The following is an 18442-nucleotide window of genomic DNA, read 5'->3' as shown; positions in this document are numbered from 1 at the left end:
TGTGCTCTTTTGTTATTAGAAAATGTTTTTCACGGTATTCAGCTTTGCTCTCTTCTTACAGTTTTGTAAGCGATTTATTTATTTATTTTTGGAGCAGTCTGTTATCAAAAACAAAAACTGCTCCTGCAGGTTTTTGTACTTGAATCCTCTGTGCTCTGTTTTCTTTTTTTTCCCCACAGTGCTGACAGGACTGGATTATGCAGTCCATTTGTGATCCGTGTAGGCCTCTGAGCCTGGGGACTCACCTGAGTTCTACCTGGGCTAGAGTTCCATGCAGTTCATCAATTACTCGGCATAGGTGGATTCAGACAGTAGTGGAATCGAGGACCATGCCATTCCTGTTGGAAGGAGAGCTCATCCTACCCATGTCTCGAGGTACTAGTCTCCACGGGTGAGAGCCCTGGATGACATTGTATTGCCAAGGCTGCCAAGCAGGAGGGGGAGGCAATCTCCCTGGGAGAGAGATTGAGCGGAGCCTGGGCTAGCAGCTTGCTGCTGTACTTCGGTGCCATGCCCATGAACAGTTGCTCGTGCACAGCTGTGACCAGTGCACCTTTTGTCTGACACATTGATGTCGACTGCCTTGAGGACAGGACCCACTTCGGATACCATGGTCCCCTTGACATCGTCGAGATCCAGGATCACACTCATTGCGTCGAGCTGCGTGACCACCCATGATGCCACAGTAGCCTTCGGTGCCGTCGGCATCTGTGGAACTGGACTCATTGCACCATTTAGGGCATCAAGGCTTTGGGGCCGTGTTGCGGCGCACTCTGTCACGGTGCCTTCGAGGCACTCTACCCCTCTGCACGGTACCCTTGGGCACTTGCCACAGTCGGTGCATTCGATGCCTCAGTGCCCTTGCGGCTCTTATTGCCTGTACCCTTGCTGCACTCAGTACTGTGGTACCATTGATGCCGCTGTGTGCTCAATGCCCCTATGGCCCTTGATTCATCGATGTGTATGCATGGCCACCCTAGGGACTGGCGAGGTTGAAGTGGTGGCAAGCCCTCAATGCTGTCGACCCCACTAGGTCGTCGAGGTGCGCAGCCTCCATGCCGGCATGACATCCATGCCATTGCGAGGCGGTGCTGCCCCGATACCATTGACGCTCTTGAGGCCATGAAGGTGTGTGGCCTCTGGAGAGGTCTTCGGATCACTGATGCCTCTTATTACCGCCTCGACTATGTTGAGCCCCACTGACCAGGCACTGGATTCGCCATTGAGCACCCTTGTCGCCACTGTGGCCGTCAACCGCCAGGACTCTTTGAAGCCCCTGCGTGGCCCTGCAACCCTCTGGGGGGGGGGGGGGGGGGAGGCGGCAGGGGCTCTTGGTCTCTTATGTATCTAGTGCAGGGATTGCCGTCTACTTGAGGTGTGCTGGTGCATCTGTATGCAGTGACCCAGTGTCTTCAGGGCTCTGGGGTGGTATCCATTACAGAGCACTAGGAAGGGCAGAACTGCCCCTTCAGCCAACCATCCCAATGTTGGGGGCTTGCCCAGATGCGCACATCACCAATATTAAAGTGCACTAGCGAGGCTCTAAGCCGTAATGCTTGCGAGGCGATAGACACCACCAGATGAATCAGGGAGCCAAGGGAAATTGCTGTTGGCACTAGAGTAGTCTGTTCCTCTTGATATCTATGACCTATCTGGGGCAGCAGGGCCTTTCCCAGCAGAAGCTTATGGCTTCTTTGATCCATACCTTTGTGCATCGGGGCCCCTGGGTGATTGAAGTCTGTGGGTACCTGTATAGCCGGGACTGGTGCTATTTATGGCCAAATTGCTTATATATCACAGGACATGTCTGCAGTCCTCCATGAGCACCTGCGCGTGCCAGGGACTTTGCTGCAATTGTTTCCTGTGGGTCTCGCAGGTGAGCTGGTTCCACTGCAGTTTCAATGGCTCACCTCCTGGAGCGTTCTCTGGTACGGAAGGGGGCAACGCCATAGACTACCACCCTCCACCATGCCTTACTCAGAGTGCCAGTAGTGCTAGGGAACCATCATCACACTGTCCTCTCCACTCTGCTGGAGTTATTGTGGCGTTGTCGTGCAGCTTGCATGGTTGGGACAGATTAGGCATCTGTTCCAAGGGCCTCTGTCACTGCCAGGTGGCATTCTTCCTGACTGTGCAGTCTTCAGCCACACTAGCATTCTTCCATCTTTTTGGCATGGTCTCAGCCTCCCTGTCTGTACCGCATAGTGCAGAGGAGCACTTGTGGGGGAGGTGTCATTACATACTCTGTGCTTGGTCATGGGGCAGCATGTAGTTACCGACTCAGGCACGTGGTTCTTAGTTCTCATTGGGGTGTGGGATTTCTCCCACAATCTTGGTGCTGAAGATCATGGGTGTGCCACCAGCTGTGGATGAATTATCATGGCATGAGTCCACTCAGCACGCTTTCACAGCAGAGGACTTCCAATTGCCCTCTGTCACCTGGGCATTGAGGGGTGGGTGTGGATTGTTCCCTCCAGGTGGACACAACAGATTGTGTTCTGCAGGGCTGGCCTAGAACTGCACTCCTGGTCTGATTCTGAGGTGAGTGGACCTCGCGGGAGTGGTTCCAGTGTCCTCTTTCTCAGCAGAGGCAAATGTCTTCATCCTTTACAGTGTTCTTGGGGCTTTGTCCCTGATAAATGGTTTTTTTTTCTGATCCGGAACCCCAAGCCTCTGCATCAGCATGTCTACTTGGAGGGTGGCCGGTGAGCAACATTGGCAGTCGTTGGACCTTTCTTCAGCTGGGGCCCCTCTGGGGATTACAGTGGCGACCTCCCCTATCCGAGACTGTCCGCCTATGGTGGGTTGGTTGCGTTGGCATCTCAGCGATCTGTCATTGTGCCTCAACTCTCCTTTGGGAGGTTGCTAGGCCCCGATTCCACTGCTTCCCTCTCCTTTCTGGAAGGGGAGACTTGCTGGGTTCCAGGGCAATCCTTCAGGTTCTCCTCTCGATGCTCGACTATGCACCCCTTCAAGAGGTGACCCTCATTTTCTGTTCTCTGACAAGGGATGGCACTGCTGACTAGCACCAGCCCCGAGAATACTTTAATATCACTCACCCTTGGACGCTCTGAGACACAGCAGGTGTATCTATGAGGGAGCCTATCCAGTCTTGCTCTCCGGTGACCCTCCAGGTTTCCCTCATTTTGGGAGTCACTTTGGAATCTGCTGGACAGGAAGATTTCAGGAGATAGGGAGCAGGAAGGATAATTACTCCCTATGCTGTAGAAACCTGAGGAAGGGGAAAAACGACATTAAGGCTCAGAATTTTTTCTTTTTCTCACAGGACAAGCAGGATGGTAGTCCTCACATATGGGTGACATCACAGGATGGAGCCCAATCACGGAACACTTTTGTCAAAGTTTCTAGAACTTTGATTGGCCCCTACTGGGCATGCCCAGCATGGCACCAACCCTGCAGCCAGCAGGGGTCCCCCTTCAGTCTTCTTTTTTCCGCGCAGCAGTAGCCACGCTGTTAAGGAGCTCCACAGAGATTCCTGACAGGAATTTTCCTCACAGAATTACTACAACTTTTCTTACCCCACAGGGGTCCCTCCTTCAATTTTTTTCAAGCCGTGGTACTCCGGTAAGTTTTCTACCCATTTCGGTCGATTCCTGTCGAGTTTGGCCCTCGCAGCCTACTGGCCGTCGACCGTGCCATGGCTCAAATCTTTCATGGCCATAGCGTCGGGGTTCCGTCGGTGCCAGGACTGCAATCGTACCATGTCCATAACAGACCCTCATAAGGTCTGTGTAATGTGTCTCTGATATGAGCATGATGTCCTGACCTGCACCAAATGTGCCCTAATGACACCAAAAGGTCGCAAGGCCAGAATGGAGAAGATGGAACTTCTCTTCCGTGCTCAAACCCTGACGCAGTCTATTGCATCGATGTCGTCAGAACCGGCATCGTCAACTTCGCGCCACTATCAACCGGTGACCGTCTGGCATCGATGACTTCTCGGCCTTCAACCATGTCTACTCCCCCTCAGGACTGAGGGGATCGTAGAGAGAAACATCACCACTGACATCGGAAGTCTCGGACCATCGAGGGAGCGAAATCATCAACCTCGCCATCGTCCGAGCCGCTGTCGAAGAAACCCTGTCCAGAAAAGGCACCGACCTTTTCGGAGACCGGGTCACTGAGGCAACCCTCACCCGAAAGGGCTTGGGAGCCGCGACTCCACCTTTAACGGTGGTCCCTCTGGCTATGCCTCTGCCTCCTTCTTCTGTTCCAGAGCTGGGGCTGCTTGCTCCAGGTCTCGAGAAGAACTGGACCGGCTGGTTCAGGAGGCCATCGACAAGGCGATGCATTGACTCCAAGTTCCTCCGACACCGGTACCGATCGTGGAACCGACCACTGACCCGATTCCGGCAGCGTTGGCACCGCTGCTCTCGAGAATGGAAGCGCTCATTGCTGCTTTTCCACCTATGGATCCCGGGTCACCAATGGCTCCGGTGCCCTCTCCGCTTACCTTGTCATCGGGAGGAGAAACACCGTTCTGTATCTCTCCATCAGGAGTCCAACCGATGCCTCAGCCATCAATGCCAATACGTCCAGCGCCACTGATCCATTCATCAATGACCTCGATGCCTTCATTGGTGCCTCCAATTATTTCTTCGGAGCCTAGACCAGGACCTTCAGGGATTCCACCCTCCCGTCCCCCTCGGGCTCCTAGAGGAGCAGGTGCTGATCCCTATGATACCTGGACTGATTCTTCACCAGTCACCGATGACCTGCCTTCACCACCTTCTCCTACTGAAAGTAGAAAGCTTTCTCCTCCAGAGGACCTTTCCTTCATAAATTTTGTGAAGGAGATGTCTGAATTGGTTCCCTTCCAATTTCAGACCGAACAAGATGACAGGCATCAAATGATGGAGCTGTTGCAATTCCTGGATGCTCCCAAGGAAATAACCTCCATCCCTATTCACCAAGTTCTTCTGGATCTCCTCAAAAAGAACTGGGAACACCCTGGCTCTGTTGCTCCAGTCAACAGGAAGGCTGACACCACTTATTTGGTACAGTCAGCCCCAGGTTTTCAAAAACATCAATTGGATCACCAATCTGTGGTTATAGAATCTGCCCAAAAGAGGGCAAAGAGATCAAAACCCCACACTTCCTTTCCCCCAGGCAAGGAGCAAAAATTTCCAGATGCCATTGGTCGCCAGGTCTTCCAGGGCTCAATGCTCATCTCCCGAATTGCCTCTTATCAGCTCTATATGACCCAATACAACAGGGTCTTATTTAAGCAGATACAAGACTTGACAGACTCCCTGCCTCAGCAATTTCAAGATCATCTCCAAACCCTAGTAAACAAGGGTTTTGAGGCTGGCAAGCATGAGATATGATCATCTTACGATATCTTTGACACTGCTACCAGGGTATCTGCAGCTGCTATCTCGGCAAGATGGGCCTGGCTCAAGTCTTCGGATCTTCGCCCTGAAGTGCAAGACAGATTATCCGACCTGCCCTGTATAGGAGACAATTTGTTCAGCAAACAGATTCAACGAACGGGGGTGGAACTCAAGGACCATCATGAGACCCTGAGACATCTCTCTCTGATGCCTTCTGAATACTCTTCAAAATAGCCTTTCCAAAAAGATACTAAGAAGTCCTTCTTGCGTCCGAAGAAATCCTGCCTGCCACTGGCTAGAGCTCGCTCTGCGAGACCATTTCAGAAAAACCCAGTCTCGTCAGATACGAAAACACAAGCTACAAGCAGCTCATCAACCAGGCCCTGCTTCCGGTTTTTGACTCCTGCATAGAGAACAGCAGCCAGCTTCCACAGCCTCACATACCAGTGGGAGGTCGATTGAGTGCCACCTGTTGTTGAAATGGCACAATCACCTCAGACCATCCCACTGGACTCCCCACCTCTATCAACGTGGAGAACATCTGATCACTCCATCCTTCTGGAACAGGTGGTCTCCCTCCTTCTCCAGTCCAAGGCAATAGAACCAGTACCAAACTCTCAGCATGGCCTAGGGTTCTATTTCCGGTACTTCCTAATCCCCAAAAAATAGTGAGGCATTCGTCCAATTCTGGATCTACATCCCCTCAAGTACCTCCATCGAGAAAAGTTCAAAATGGTAACCTTGGGTTCTCTTCTTCCTCTTCTACAAAGAGGAGACGGTCTCTTCTCTCTAGACCTCCAGGACGCATACACTCGTATTGCGATAACTCCATCTCATCGCAAATACCTGAGATTTCTGATAGGTCCCAAGCACTATCAGTAACGAGTGCTTCCATTCGGCCTCGCGTCTGCACTACGAGTCTTCACAAAATGTCTCGTAGTAGTTGCAGCCTTCCTCAGGACTCAAGGTGTTCACGTCTACCCCTATCTAGACGATTGGTTAATCAGGGCTCCCACTCAGCAAACTGCTCTGTCATCCCTACATCTTACCTTACACACTCTGATTTCCCTAGGATTTCTCGTCAACTACAACAAATCCTACTTAGTCCCATCTCAAACCTTATCATTCATAGGGGCAGACTTGGACACCTTGCAGGCAAAAGCTTTTCTACCTCGACAACGAGCTCTCACTCTCGTCTCTCTCGCACACCAGCTGCAGTCTCAGCGCTACACGACTGCACGCCGCTTTCTCATCCTACTGGGACACATGGCATCCTCAGTTCAGGTCACCCCAATGGCCCACCTAGCCATGCAGTGGACTCTAAGGTCACAATGGACTCAATGCATTCAGCCCCTGTCGACCATTGTCCACGTCACCGACTCACTCCGTCAGTCTCTCACCTGGTGGAAAAATCAGATCAATCTCCTCCAGGGCTTGCTCTTCCAGGCTCCAAACCCTCAAATAACTCTCACCACCGATGCTTCCAACCTCGGCTGGGGAGCCCATGTGGCTAATCTGCAGACACAGGAACTTTGTCTCCAGCGGAAGCCAAACACCAAATATATTTCCTGGAGCTTTGAGCAATCAGATATGCTCTGAGTTTCAGGATCGCCTCTCCAACCAAGTTATTCTGATTCAGATGGACAACCAGGTGGCCATGTGATACAACAACAAACAGGGAGGCATGGGCTCTTACCTGCTGTGTCAGGAAGCTGCACAGATATGGGAGGAGGCCCTCTCCCACTCGATGTACCTCAGGGCCACCTACTTGCTAGGAGTGGACAATATGTTGGCAAACAAGCTAAGTCGCACCTTTCAACTGCACGAGTGGTCTCTCAACCCCTCAGTAGCGGACTCTATCTTCCAACAATGGGGTTACCCTCAAATAGACCTCTTTGCGTCACCTCAAAACCGCAAAGTAGAGAACTTCTGCTCTCTCACTCTCAGCCAACACTATTAGCCAAGAGATGCTTTCTCCCTCTCATGGGCAATCAGTCTCCTATATGCATTTCCTCCACTTCCATTTCTCTCAAAGACTCTAGTGAAGTTACGTCAGGACAAAGGAACCATGATTCTGATAGCACCTCACTGGCCACGCCAAGTGTGGTTTCCAGTACTTCAGGATCTCTCCATTCACAGCACATTTCCTTGGGAAGGACCCGCTTCTGATTACGCAAAACGACGGTTGCCTGCGCCACCCCAATCTTCAAGCCTTATCCCTGACGGCATTGGTGTTGAAAGGTTAATCCTTCAGCCACTTAACCTTTCTGAATCAGTTTCCTGTGTCCTGATTGCTTCACGGAAGCCTTCCATGAGAAAATCCTACCTTTACAAATGGAACAGGTTTCAGTCATGATGCTCTTCTCAATCCCTTGATACCTTTACCTGTCCAATCACGAAGTTTCTGGACTATCTCTGGCACTTGTCGGAATCAGGTCTAAAAACTTCCTCCATCAGAATGCATGTTAGTGCAGTGACCGCCTTCCATAAAGGTGTTGGGGATGTTCCCATATCAGTACAACCCCTTGTAACAAATTTTCTGAAGGGCTTGCTTCACCTCAAGCCTCCACTACGTCCTCCGGCCCCTTCTTTGGACCTCAACCTGGTTTTGGGTCGGCTCATGAAACCACCATTCGAGCCTCTCCAATCCTGTGAACTTCACTATCTCACATGGAAAGTGATTTTCCTTTTGGCAATCACTTCATAAGAACATAAGAAAATGCCATACTGGGTCAGACCAAGGGTCCATCAAGCCCAGCATCCTGCTTCCAACAGTGGCCAATCCAGGCCACAAGAACCTGGCAAGTACCCAAAAACTAAGTCTATTCCATGTTACCATTGCTAATGGCAGTGGCTATTCTCTAGGTGAACTTAATAGCAGGTAATGGACTTCTCCTCCAAGAATTTATCCAATCCTTTTTTAAACACAGCTATACTAACTGCACTAACCACATCCTCTGCAACAAATTTCAGAGTTTAATTGTGCGTTGAGTAAAAAAGAACTTTCTCCGATTAGTTTTAAATGTGCCCCATGCTAACTTCATGGCGTGCCCCCTAGTCTTTCTACTATCCGAAAGAGTAAATAACCGATTCACATCTACCCGTTCTAGACCTCTCATGATTTTAAACACCTCTATCATATTCGGCTCGCAGAGTTAGTGAGTTACAGGCCCTAGTTACCTATCCACCTTACACTAAACTTCTGCAGGACCGGGCAGTACTCCGCACTCACTCTAAGTTCTTGCCTAAGGTAGTATCAGAGTTTCATCTCAATCCATTATATTACCTACCTTTTTTTTCCCAGGCCCCATTCCAATCCAGGAGAGCAGGCTCTGCATGCCCTTGACTGTAAACGAGTTCTAGCGTTCTACCTAGACCGTACAGCTGCCCACAGGAAAAGCACTCAATTGTTTGTCTCTTTCCATTCCATCAAATTGGGACAGCCTGTGGGTAAGCAGACTCTCTCCTCCTGGCTAGCGGACTGCATATCCTTTTGCTATCAGCAAGCAGGCATTCCACTTCAAGACCGTGTTAAAGCACACTTTGTGAGGGCCATGGCGACTTCAGTAGCACACCTACGCTCGGTGCCGCTGCCTAACTTTTGCAGGGCTGCCACCTGGAGTTCTCTCCATACTTTACATCCTATTATTGCTTGGACAAGACTGGAATACAAGATTCCATCTAAGGCCAATCTGTCCTTCATAACCTATTCATAACTTGACGTACCAACACCCTTCTGCCTGCCCGGTAGGGTTCAGGGTGCCCTCGGCCAAATTTCACCCCAGTCCTAGTGCCTTGCACACCTGGGTACATTTGATGCATACTTGGACAACCTCAGCTCGGTACTCACCCATATGTGAGGACTACCATCCTGCTTGCCCTGTGAGAAAGCAAATGTTGCATACCTGTAACAGGTGTTCTCACAGGACAGCAGGATGTTAGTTCTCATGAAACCCGCCCACCGCCCCGCGGTGTTTGGGTTCGTTACGTTTCTTATTTTATTTTTCAGCACTCCCTGTAGCTTTTAAAACAAGACTGAAGGGGGACCCCTGCTGGCTGCAGGTTTAGTGCTATGCTGGGCATGCCCAGTAGGGGCCAGTCAAAATTCTAGAAACTTTGACAAAAGTGTTCCGTGATTAGGCTCCATCCTCTGATGTCACCCATATGTGAGAACTAACATCCTGCTGTCCTGTGAGAACACCTGTTACAGGAAAGCAACATTTGCTTTCTCAATGCATTTTTTTTTTTTTTTTTTGCCAGACCTAAAATCACAATGAAATAAAGTATTTAAGTCACTCTGGGGAGTGAACAGAGGCATACCAGAGTGCATATCTGGGGAAAGAGGGATATGTTGGTACTCTGGTGTAGTTGGAAGGAATGCATATTCAGCTTGGGAAATAGACTGCTGACACCTCCTCCAACTAGACTGCGTAATGTAGAGAGGCGTCGTGAAGGCAAAGGGATTGGCCCTCTGCCTTCATCTGCTGGTAGGAGGAAAAACTCCGTTACTCTGGACTGGTTTGTCAGGACTAAAGGAAAGAAAACTAACAGGTAAGGACCAATTTCACCATATAAGGCTGCTGGATACCAGATGCATGCAGCATACCTCATGATGCCTATTATGATTGTCATTTAGAGCAGTCTTTCAAGGTTAATTTTCATTCAGGTGGGTCATGTAATAAAATTTGATCAGAACATTTGAATTTTACTCCTTTGCATGTTCTTCTGTTGAGATGCTATCAATTAATAATTGCTACTTTGATACAGAAGAGAGAAACTGTATTTTGTGATGTCAATTGGAAATTGACAGTTTTGGCTCACTTTATTGAAAAAGGGAAACTTAGAATCTCTTATGGACCAAATTTCACTGAAGAATCTGTTGCAACAAATACCATTTAGCACATTCATATTGCTTTCTCCTGCAGCAGTTTGCTTCTTGATTTGAAGAGAACTGAGGATATCTGTGATTAATGTGTATTTTCCCCCTGCTGTTAAATGATGTCTTAGATTTCTCATTTTAGAACATTATTTATCTATGGTTTGAACTTTAGTCATCATTAGTGTATAGTAGGCCAAGAGAAGCTGTGAGTAGAAATGGGCTTTTTTTTTTTTTTTAAAATAACCAATTGTCTTTCATAAATAGAAAACAATATTATGATAAAATTGTAGAATCAGGCTGTGAAAGTATGCCTTACATGTTGAGATAATTTAATACATCTTGGTTTGAAAAGTAAACTTTATTTTATAGCAGGTAGCATTAACTTACTATTCTTAATTGAAGGTCTCTTTGTTAACTACTTGTTATAGCTTTGACAATCTGTTAACTGTAATCTAAATGTGAATCAAGAATTTAAGTAGCATTTAAAATGTGCCTTTTAGAGGAGTGTAGCTGTTGGCAGAGTGGGATTTCCTGGTTTAATAATTGAATTTCTTTAATTGCTTTCCATGGCTTCATTCTAGCTGTAGTTCAGATGTTAATGTTGAGATATTCATCAATATTGGTAACAGCACTCCAGTTTACCTACTGGGAAACTATTCTCTGGTTTTAGCTTTTCTTGGCTGTCTCTTGAATGTTAGCTGTTTCGGTCTCATACATGATAATGATGAGAACTCTGAGCTTTAGAAGATAACAGTGAGTTAGGTTCAATAAAAATGTAAGCATGGGTGGAAAAAATATTCAAACTTGTATTTGTTGTGAAAATTTAATTATATTTGCATAATGAATATATGTGGCAAATGTTTTATTTTTCTGTCCCCTACTGCATTTTAGGAAGTCCTTCATGACCTTTAGGTACAGAATTTCTGGTAAAGGTCTGTGTGCTGTACAGACAATTAACATTTTTACAGTGTATTCAAATGGTTGGATAGTTCAGATGTACCAGAAAGCAGTTAAATACAAATATGATCAATTTTATTATAGGTACTCCTTTTAATGCAAAACAAAAATAGTTAGTACAGTACAGTCTGGCACTATTTTTAATCATGTTAATGTGCTTCATAATTTCAACTTTGACCAAGTTATGGCGTAACTTGTAGCATTCCCCCTTACTTATGGGGCATCAGTTTATTGCTGCTGAAAAGTACATCAATTTTATTTCCTTTGTAGGCGACTGCATTTAAATAAGAAGGCAACAGACAAGCAACCCTACAGTAAATTATCTGGTGTTTCACTTCTAAAACCATTAAAAGGTGTAGATCCCAACCTCATTAACAATTTGGAAACTTTCTTTGAACTGGATTATCCAAAGGTATGTGCATACTCTACTGACATTTTATGAGATTAAAGCATCAATTCTATCAGCAAGTGCTGCCTAGTTATTCAATCAGCAGTTCAAGGAAGTCAGATTAAGACTTCCCTCTTTTATCCTTTTCTTATTCTTAAAGATGAGTCAGTGTTTGTATGCTTTGACTCTTCTTACTGAACTCTTCCCAGCATTTTGGGTTGCTGATTGTTTAAAGCTCTCTACACTACTGTATGAATTCTGTATCTTCAGCCAGATAGGGATCTCAATCATACTTGGTTTTAATAAGGATATGTGTGCCATAGCCTTTATTCCAACCAAATATAAGTAAAAACATATATATGTTTGCAAAAAAGAAATGAGATAACTAAGAACAGAGGGAAGGAGAGGCAGGTTATAATACTGAAATTCATGGGGTTCTGCTTTTTAATTGCTTGGCTATGCCACTACAGTGTAGAACTGTGTACATGATTTTCAGTGCATTTGCTGCCAAAAGACCATTCTGCTGTTGATTATTTTTAGATGACAAATTGAACTTTTTAAATTACCAGATTGCTTCTGCTATTTACTGGATTAAGTATATTGGTAACTAGGCTTGACATAGCTTCTAGGCATAAAGGGAGGAAAACAGCTGATGTGTTGAGAAAAGGCATCCAGAAGAAGGAATAGTGGTAGCAATGCACAGAAGTAAGGATTTTTAACATCTTGTTATTGGGAGTATTTTCTGCTGCTAAGCACAGTTTTATATCTTCTCCCTCCCTCTTGCTGACCAAAGAACAAATATGCAGTGAGATGCTGCAGTTTCTCTACTATCTCCATCCAGCAGAGGGAATATAGAGGCGAAAGTATAAATGTCATTTAAGTAAAACATTTCTTAGTTTTAGGGTATAATTCATTTAAAATAGCCAGAAGAAAGCTGAACACAGTAGAAACAAGCCTCTTTTTCATTCTAAAACTAGAGAACTATGTATCCATTTCGTTTTTGCTTAATCTGCTTTCGTATTGTTAAATGGAACTTAAAACGAGGCACTGCATTCAAGGACAAGCACAATTAGATCAGTTGTTCCTAAACTGTAGTCATTGGAGGACTGGTAGTCTTTTGTGGGTTATTTTGGGGTCTGTCTTTAAGATAGTGCCAGCTCTGCCTACTCTTAAGAAGATGCAAAGCATGAGTAGCTGAAGGAGTTGTGTGACATTAGTTGGAAATGGGGGAGAGTGGCCTTTGAAAATCAATAAAGTTGTTGCTGTTACTGATCAGAGGGGGGCAGAAGCCTGATAAGACTCTCTTACTTGAGGAAGATAAGCTGGTGAAGGGGAAAAGGAAGAAACGGCTGGGGAGAAATAGCAGAAAGAAAAAGCAAAGAGATTGTGATGGGAAAAAGCAGGAGGAGTGAAAATGTAGGCAAATGAAGGAGAGAGAGGTAGGGGAGAGGTCTTTTTTTTTCTTTTTTCTAGTAAACTCATAGATGCTATTGTTCCTTACCTGCAGGTAGGTGCTTGCAAGGTAAGTTGAAGGAAAGAGAAGTCTGGCAGGTTTGCAGTGATCTTTAACAATTTTTAACTATTTGATGATTTTGGCACTGTCATATGCTAGCAACTACCCAGTGACACTACCTCCTCTCTCTGCTTCCTTCAAACTGATAGGAACTTCTGAATTTTGCTTCCTCTGAGATTATCCTAAGTATGCTGTCAGGCCTAGGACAAGGATGATGCTGCTGTTCTTGTGCCAGGACAAGTCACTCTTATCTATGTCCTTCTCTACCATCAATTCTCGACTCCATGCTTTCTACCTGGTTACACCATTTGTTTGTAATAGACTTCCTGAGCTGGTGCTTCATGCTCTCTCTCTCTTTGTTCAAATCCTATCTAAAAACCCACTGTTTTGGGGCTGCTTTTAAAACTTAAGCCTGATTGTCCAGCTTCAGGTTCATCAACTAATTTTAACCAGTTTTACTATATGAAACTCCCAAGTCTGTTTTGCCCTGTATGTTTGTATTGATTAGATTGTAAGATCTATTGAGCAGGGATTGTCTCTTATATTTTTGCACAGCGCTGTGTATGTTTAGAAATGTTAAGTAGTAAGTTTCTGATAGACTTGGTCAATTTAGTTGTTCAAATCAACTGCCAGCCATATTACACTTTTAAAATGATTTATTTCCAGAAATGCCCTTTCTGGCAATTTCAAAAGTACTGGATCCCATCTCTGCTTCTGCAATAGCAACAGCTTCAGGCCCAAAGCAGACAGCGAGAATGCCGCCACCACCACCTAAATCTGGGCCAATTTTTGATCATCATTCCCGGTGGGGGAGGGAGGATCCAGCTCTTCTTGGAGGAATGGCGCAACATTACCAAAGACCACTGAATACTCAATTGTAGATACCAGATACTGCTTACCTTTCATCTTCCCATTCTTTCTCTTTGCTCAGTGTTCATTCTGGATTAGTCTTACTCATGCAACTCCGCCTGGAGGTGGAGTCTCCTCTCAAGTCAACTAGTGATAGAACATGTTCCACTCATCGTGGCCAGGGGGTTCTACTTCCACTAGTTCCTTATACTCAAGAAAACCAAGGGATTGAGACCTATCCTGGATTTAAGAAGCCTAACCAAGAGTCTACTTGGGGAGAAATTCAAAATTAACTCCCTTCACATGATTCTCCCCTTCATCCAGAAGGGGGAATAGATATGTACCGGGGATTTAAAGGATGCTTATGCTTTATATACCCATTCATCTCTCCCACTGTCTTTATCTACGGTTGTGATGAACTCTCATTACCAGTATTGAGTATCCCTCTTCAAACTTAGTGGTACTGAGAGTCTTCATCAAATGTCTGACTGTAATAGCAGTATACCTTTGTTGTCAAGGCATCCAGGTCTTCCCATACCTAGATGACTGGCTAGCGCTGGTGACTTTCTGGGATTGTTGATGATGTTCTTGCTGTTGGTGTGTAGGCATCATGGGATGCTTCCAAGCGACACATGGAGATAGTTGGCACCTTGTTTGCACGCGGTGAGTGCTGCTGGCCCCATAATGCATCATCGGAACCATGGCGCGCTGACGGTGGAGTTTCCATTGACAAGGGTAGTATATGCCTCCATTTGCCAGGTGCTCTACTATCACTATTGGCAACGTGGAGTGCCAGGATGCCATGGGTGGGAGCACTACCACATTGCTACAGGTACCATCACTGATATTCCTGTTGTGAGTGAGACCCAGTGCATGTGGTAGGTACATCACAGAGTGAACCGGTATTGCGCACCATCACCGTGCATACCTACATATACTTCCATGCTGGACTGCCTGTGCCAGGTATGTCATGGTAGTGGCTCTTGAATGCTATTAGGAGCCATTGGCAGGTGGCACCAGAGCTGCTTTTTAGTGCCTTCCTGTGTCTAGCACCCAGGTGTGCTATTGGACACCAGCAGTGACATCTCACATGCAGTCCACCACCGCTGTTTGTGTCCAACCAGGCCACGGCATAGACTGCTAGGCCCATGGGTGCAGCATCTTACCATGCATGCACATCGCTGTCTGCTTGATGGAGTACTGCAGCATAAGTGCAAGGCGCTTCTGTTGCAGTATGCAGAATAGCGAAGGGGCACTACAGTTACTAGGTACCCCCTGGCGTGTGTGCATGTGCTGTTTTGGTTCTAGCAGACATCCCATAGTGGTGCGCTGCAGTCGCTGGTGTGCTGGGAGGTCTTGGCCGAGAATACGATCCTATTGACTCAAGTTTCAAGGAGTGTCAGGCTTCCTTCCTCATTGGCTTACACTCTGGATCTCCTTTAAGGGGAACCTCCTGGATGCATTCCCTCTCCGACGCATGATGCCAAATGGGGCAGCACTGCAGCCCTTGATTCATATGAATCAGTACAGCAACATGGGCTGGGTCACTTTTGCTGGTTTTTCCTGTGCCTGGTTGCCATGTTGGCCCTAGTGTCCATCTAGTCGGCTACCAATGACTGTTCTAGTCGCCATGAGGACCTCATAGATCAACAATTGTGCCCTACTCTTGTCCTGAGAGTGGAAGGATTCCAGAATTGAACTGAGCCGGTTGAACAGTGTGCTCTCCCTCCGAATCGGGGGTGAGAGGTCTGACTTTTGATTTTCGAGAGGTGCTTTCAGTAGGTTCCCCTCTCAGTGCCTTGTTTTCTGCTCGGTGCTTGCTTGCTTGTTTGTTTGTTTGTTTGTTTATTTAATTAAAGTCTTCTATACCGTCGTTAAGCGGGTGCCATCACAACGGTTTACAATAGGGCACAAAAACTGTGTGTTAGATCCAGTATCTGGAATTCTAAACTCTTAGACAGGTGCCGTTAATTTACTGTAACATAGTTTCATAAAAAATATAATTTGGTGAGTGTTATAAGTCATGTCCAGTTTCCTCTTATTCGGTTATGAGATATCGTACTCCTTTATTTTGGTTCTTTGTTGTTTAAAAAGAAAGAATAGTTTAGGATAACGTAATGAGAGGCACACACTTAAAGAAACAAGGTGTGTGAGTGTGAGCTAGGCTGGCTACAACCAAAATTTCCCTGTTTTTCTGCTCTCAGTTCTCTTTGTGGTATGCTTGCTTAAATAGCCATATTTTTAAACTTTTTTTGAAGGTTTTGATGTTACTTTGTAGTCTGATTTCTAATGGCATATTGTTCCATATTGTGGGTCCTGCTAGAGATAGGGCCCTATCCCTTACCTGTGTTAGTCTGGCCATCTTTACTGAGGGAATAGTTAGCAGTGCTTTGTTTGCTGATCTCAGATTTCTGGGGGGGGGGGGGGGGGGTATGAACACGTAGGGCTGTGTTCAGCCACTCCGCTTTTTCGTCGTGTATTAATTTATGTATGGTGCATAAAGTCTTGAATTGTATTCTTTGTTCAACGGGTAACCAGTGTAGTTCTATTAAGGTTTCGGTGATATGGTCTCTTTTTTGCTTTTTCCAGTTAAAATTCTTGCCGCTGTGTTTTGGAGTATCTGTAGTGGTCTTATTGTGGTGTATGGTAGGCCCAGTAGTAGAGCGTTACAGTAGTCAGTACTGGCAAAGATTAAGGCTTGAGGTACTGAGCGGAAGTTGGTGGGTGTCAGTAGTGGTTTTAGTCTTCTCAGAGTCATAAGTTGAATTTTTTTTTTTTTTTTTTTTCACATCCCATCCTCCGAGTTGGCTTAGTCTCTAAGTGGCAGCCACCCTCTGTTTTCGCATGGGATATGAAAACTGCCCTTTGGGAGCTCTCACTTTCCCATTGCATTATTGTGCAGCGGGGGTGTGTCTTGTTGCAGACAATAGGTTACCTGGATCGGGAATCCTTATAGGGTTGAGGGTTCCCTAGTAACAGATGAGAATACCTCTCACATGGGCAGAGTTGCCTTGTTGGATACTTGCTGAGCGCATCATGCATAGTTCACTTCGTGCTGCACCAACTCATCTCTGTCGAGTTGGGTGACGCTTTACCTCTGAGGGGAGGTTTCTCCTCCCTCTATTTCTTCACTGGCATGTTTGATTCAGACAGCTCACCTTATCTTGGGTGATTTGGGTTGGGAGTGAAGGATCACACAAAGGGGTCTCCCGACATATATTGCAGTGACAGGTTCTTTTCTCCTCTTTCAGAGGTGACCATGTCAGTAGATGTGTTCGTTGGCAGACATGGATGATTCTGGTATGCCTTGGCATTATCAGGTAGAAAAACAGGTTATCTTAGCCATATGTTTGATACCTAGGCTCAGTTGGTGGGTAGGCTGCTCTGTGGATCAGACTATTCCTTCTGTGGGACTCTCTTGGTTCCCAGATCGGTAAAGAAATTCTCTTCCACAGGGGCTGCCTCTTGCAGCATTCCCACTTTTGCTGCCAGCAGAGAGGTTTACAGACTTCTTTCTTAGGTTGTTCTTATTCTGCTAAAGTCTAGGATTCTCTCAGTATCTTACTGAGGGGAATGGGCTCTGAGGGCTGTACCTGCCTCAGCGGCAACTCCCTGCTGGCATTGGCAGGGGGTTCATATGGTTGGAAAGTCTCCCATTTGTATTTTCTACAAACTAGAGTCTGTCTCCTTTGTCCAGGCAGCCCAGGGGTTTGCTTCCTTGTAGTGTTCACCTCATCTGACTTTGTCAGACCATCGGTCTTGATTCAGGGATGTTTTTTCCTCTCTTACTTGGAAATTTGTGCCTTTGCCTGTACCCTCTGGGTCCTAGGCCTACTGGTGCTAGTTATAGCTCACTGTCAGAAAGCTTTTGTCTGTCTGTTTTTTGCACGATTTAGTGGGCTTCTCGCCCTGTGCTCGCGTTACGCCCCTGCCTTCGGATGCCTTGCTGCACATTGAGGTCTCTGTCTATTGTCTAGTCTTTTTGAGGAGAAAACCCCAATTCTTCCTTCCTAGAACCTTTATGGGTTGGCTTCCTCACTGGAAAAGAGGGGGAAAATGATGGTGCTTTCACACTAAAGTGTTTCCCCCATTTTTTTTCTGTTTTTCAGCAGCCTCTGGCTTGGGAATCACCCAGGAGTGAGGATTGCCATCCTGATTGCCCTTGGAAAAAGCAGAGTTGCTTACCTGTAACAGGTGTTCTCAGAGGACAGCAGGAAGTCAATCCTCACGAAACCTGCCCGCCTCCCCTGGGAATTGGTTTTTCCATATATTTGCTATATCATGGACTGAGGGACTCTGCCTGAGAAACAGGGAGGGGATACACATTCACATCCTCAGTAGAGCATGCTGAAAGCTGTAGAATCTTTGAGATGTATGTTCTGTGCTGGGCTTCATCAGATATCTCCCATGTGTGAGGACTGATATCTTGCTGTCCTCAGGTAACACCTATTACAGGTAAGCAATTCTGCTTTCTTCTGCAATAGGGTGGTGCTTTGTATACA

The 18442-nt window shown here is 46.4% G+C and overlaps 1 protein-coding gene across 2 annotated transcripts in view; it reads left to right on the top strand.

Annotated features, from left to right (window-relative positions):
• UGCG (UDP-glucose ceramide glucosyltransferase) overlaps positions 1-18442 on the top strand; it is a 143995-nt gene that overhangs the window by 40915 nt on the left and 84638 nt on the right. For both annotated transcript variants that reach the window (XM_029614577.1, XM_029614584.1), the window contains one exon: positions 11461-11602. In XM_029614577.1, coding sequence (XP_029470437.1) covers positions 11461-11602 — 142 coding nt within the window. The remainder of the gene's footprint in view (positions 1-11460; positions 11603-18442) is intronic.

Source organism: Rhinatrema bivittatum, chromosome 1 (assembly GCF_901001135.1).
Source record: "Rhinatrema bivittatum chromosome 1, aRhiBiv1.1, whole genome shotgun sequence".
NCBI lineage: Eukaryota > Metazoa > Chordata > Amphibia > Gymnophiona > Rhinatrematidae > Rhinatrema > Rhinatrema bivittatum.
The sequence above is the reverse complement of the archived record's forward strand: the minus strand, read 5'-3'. Positions and strand labels throughout refer to the sequence as shown.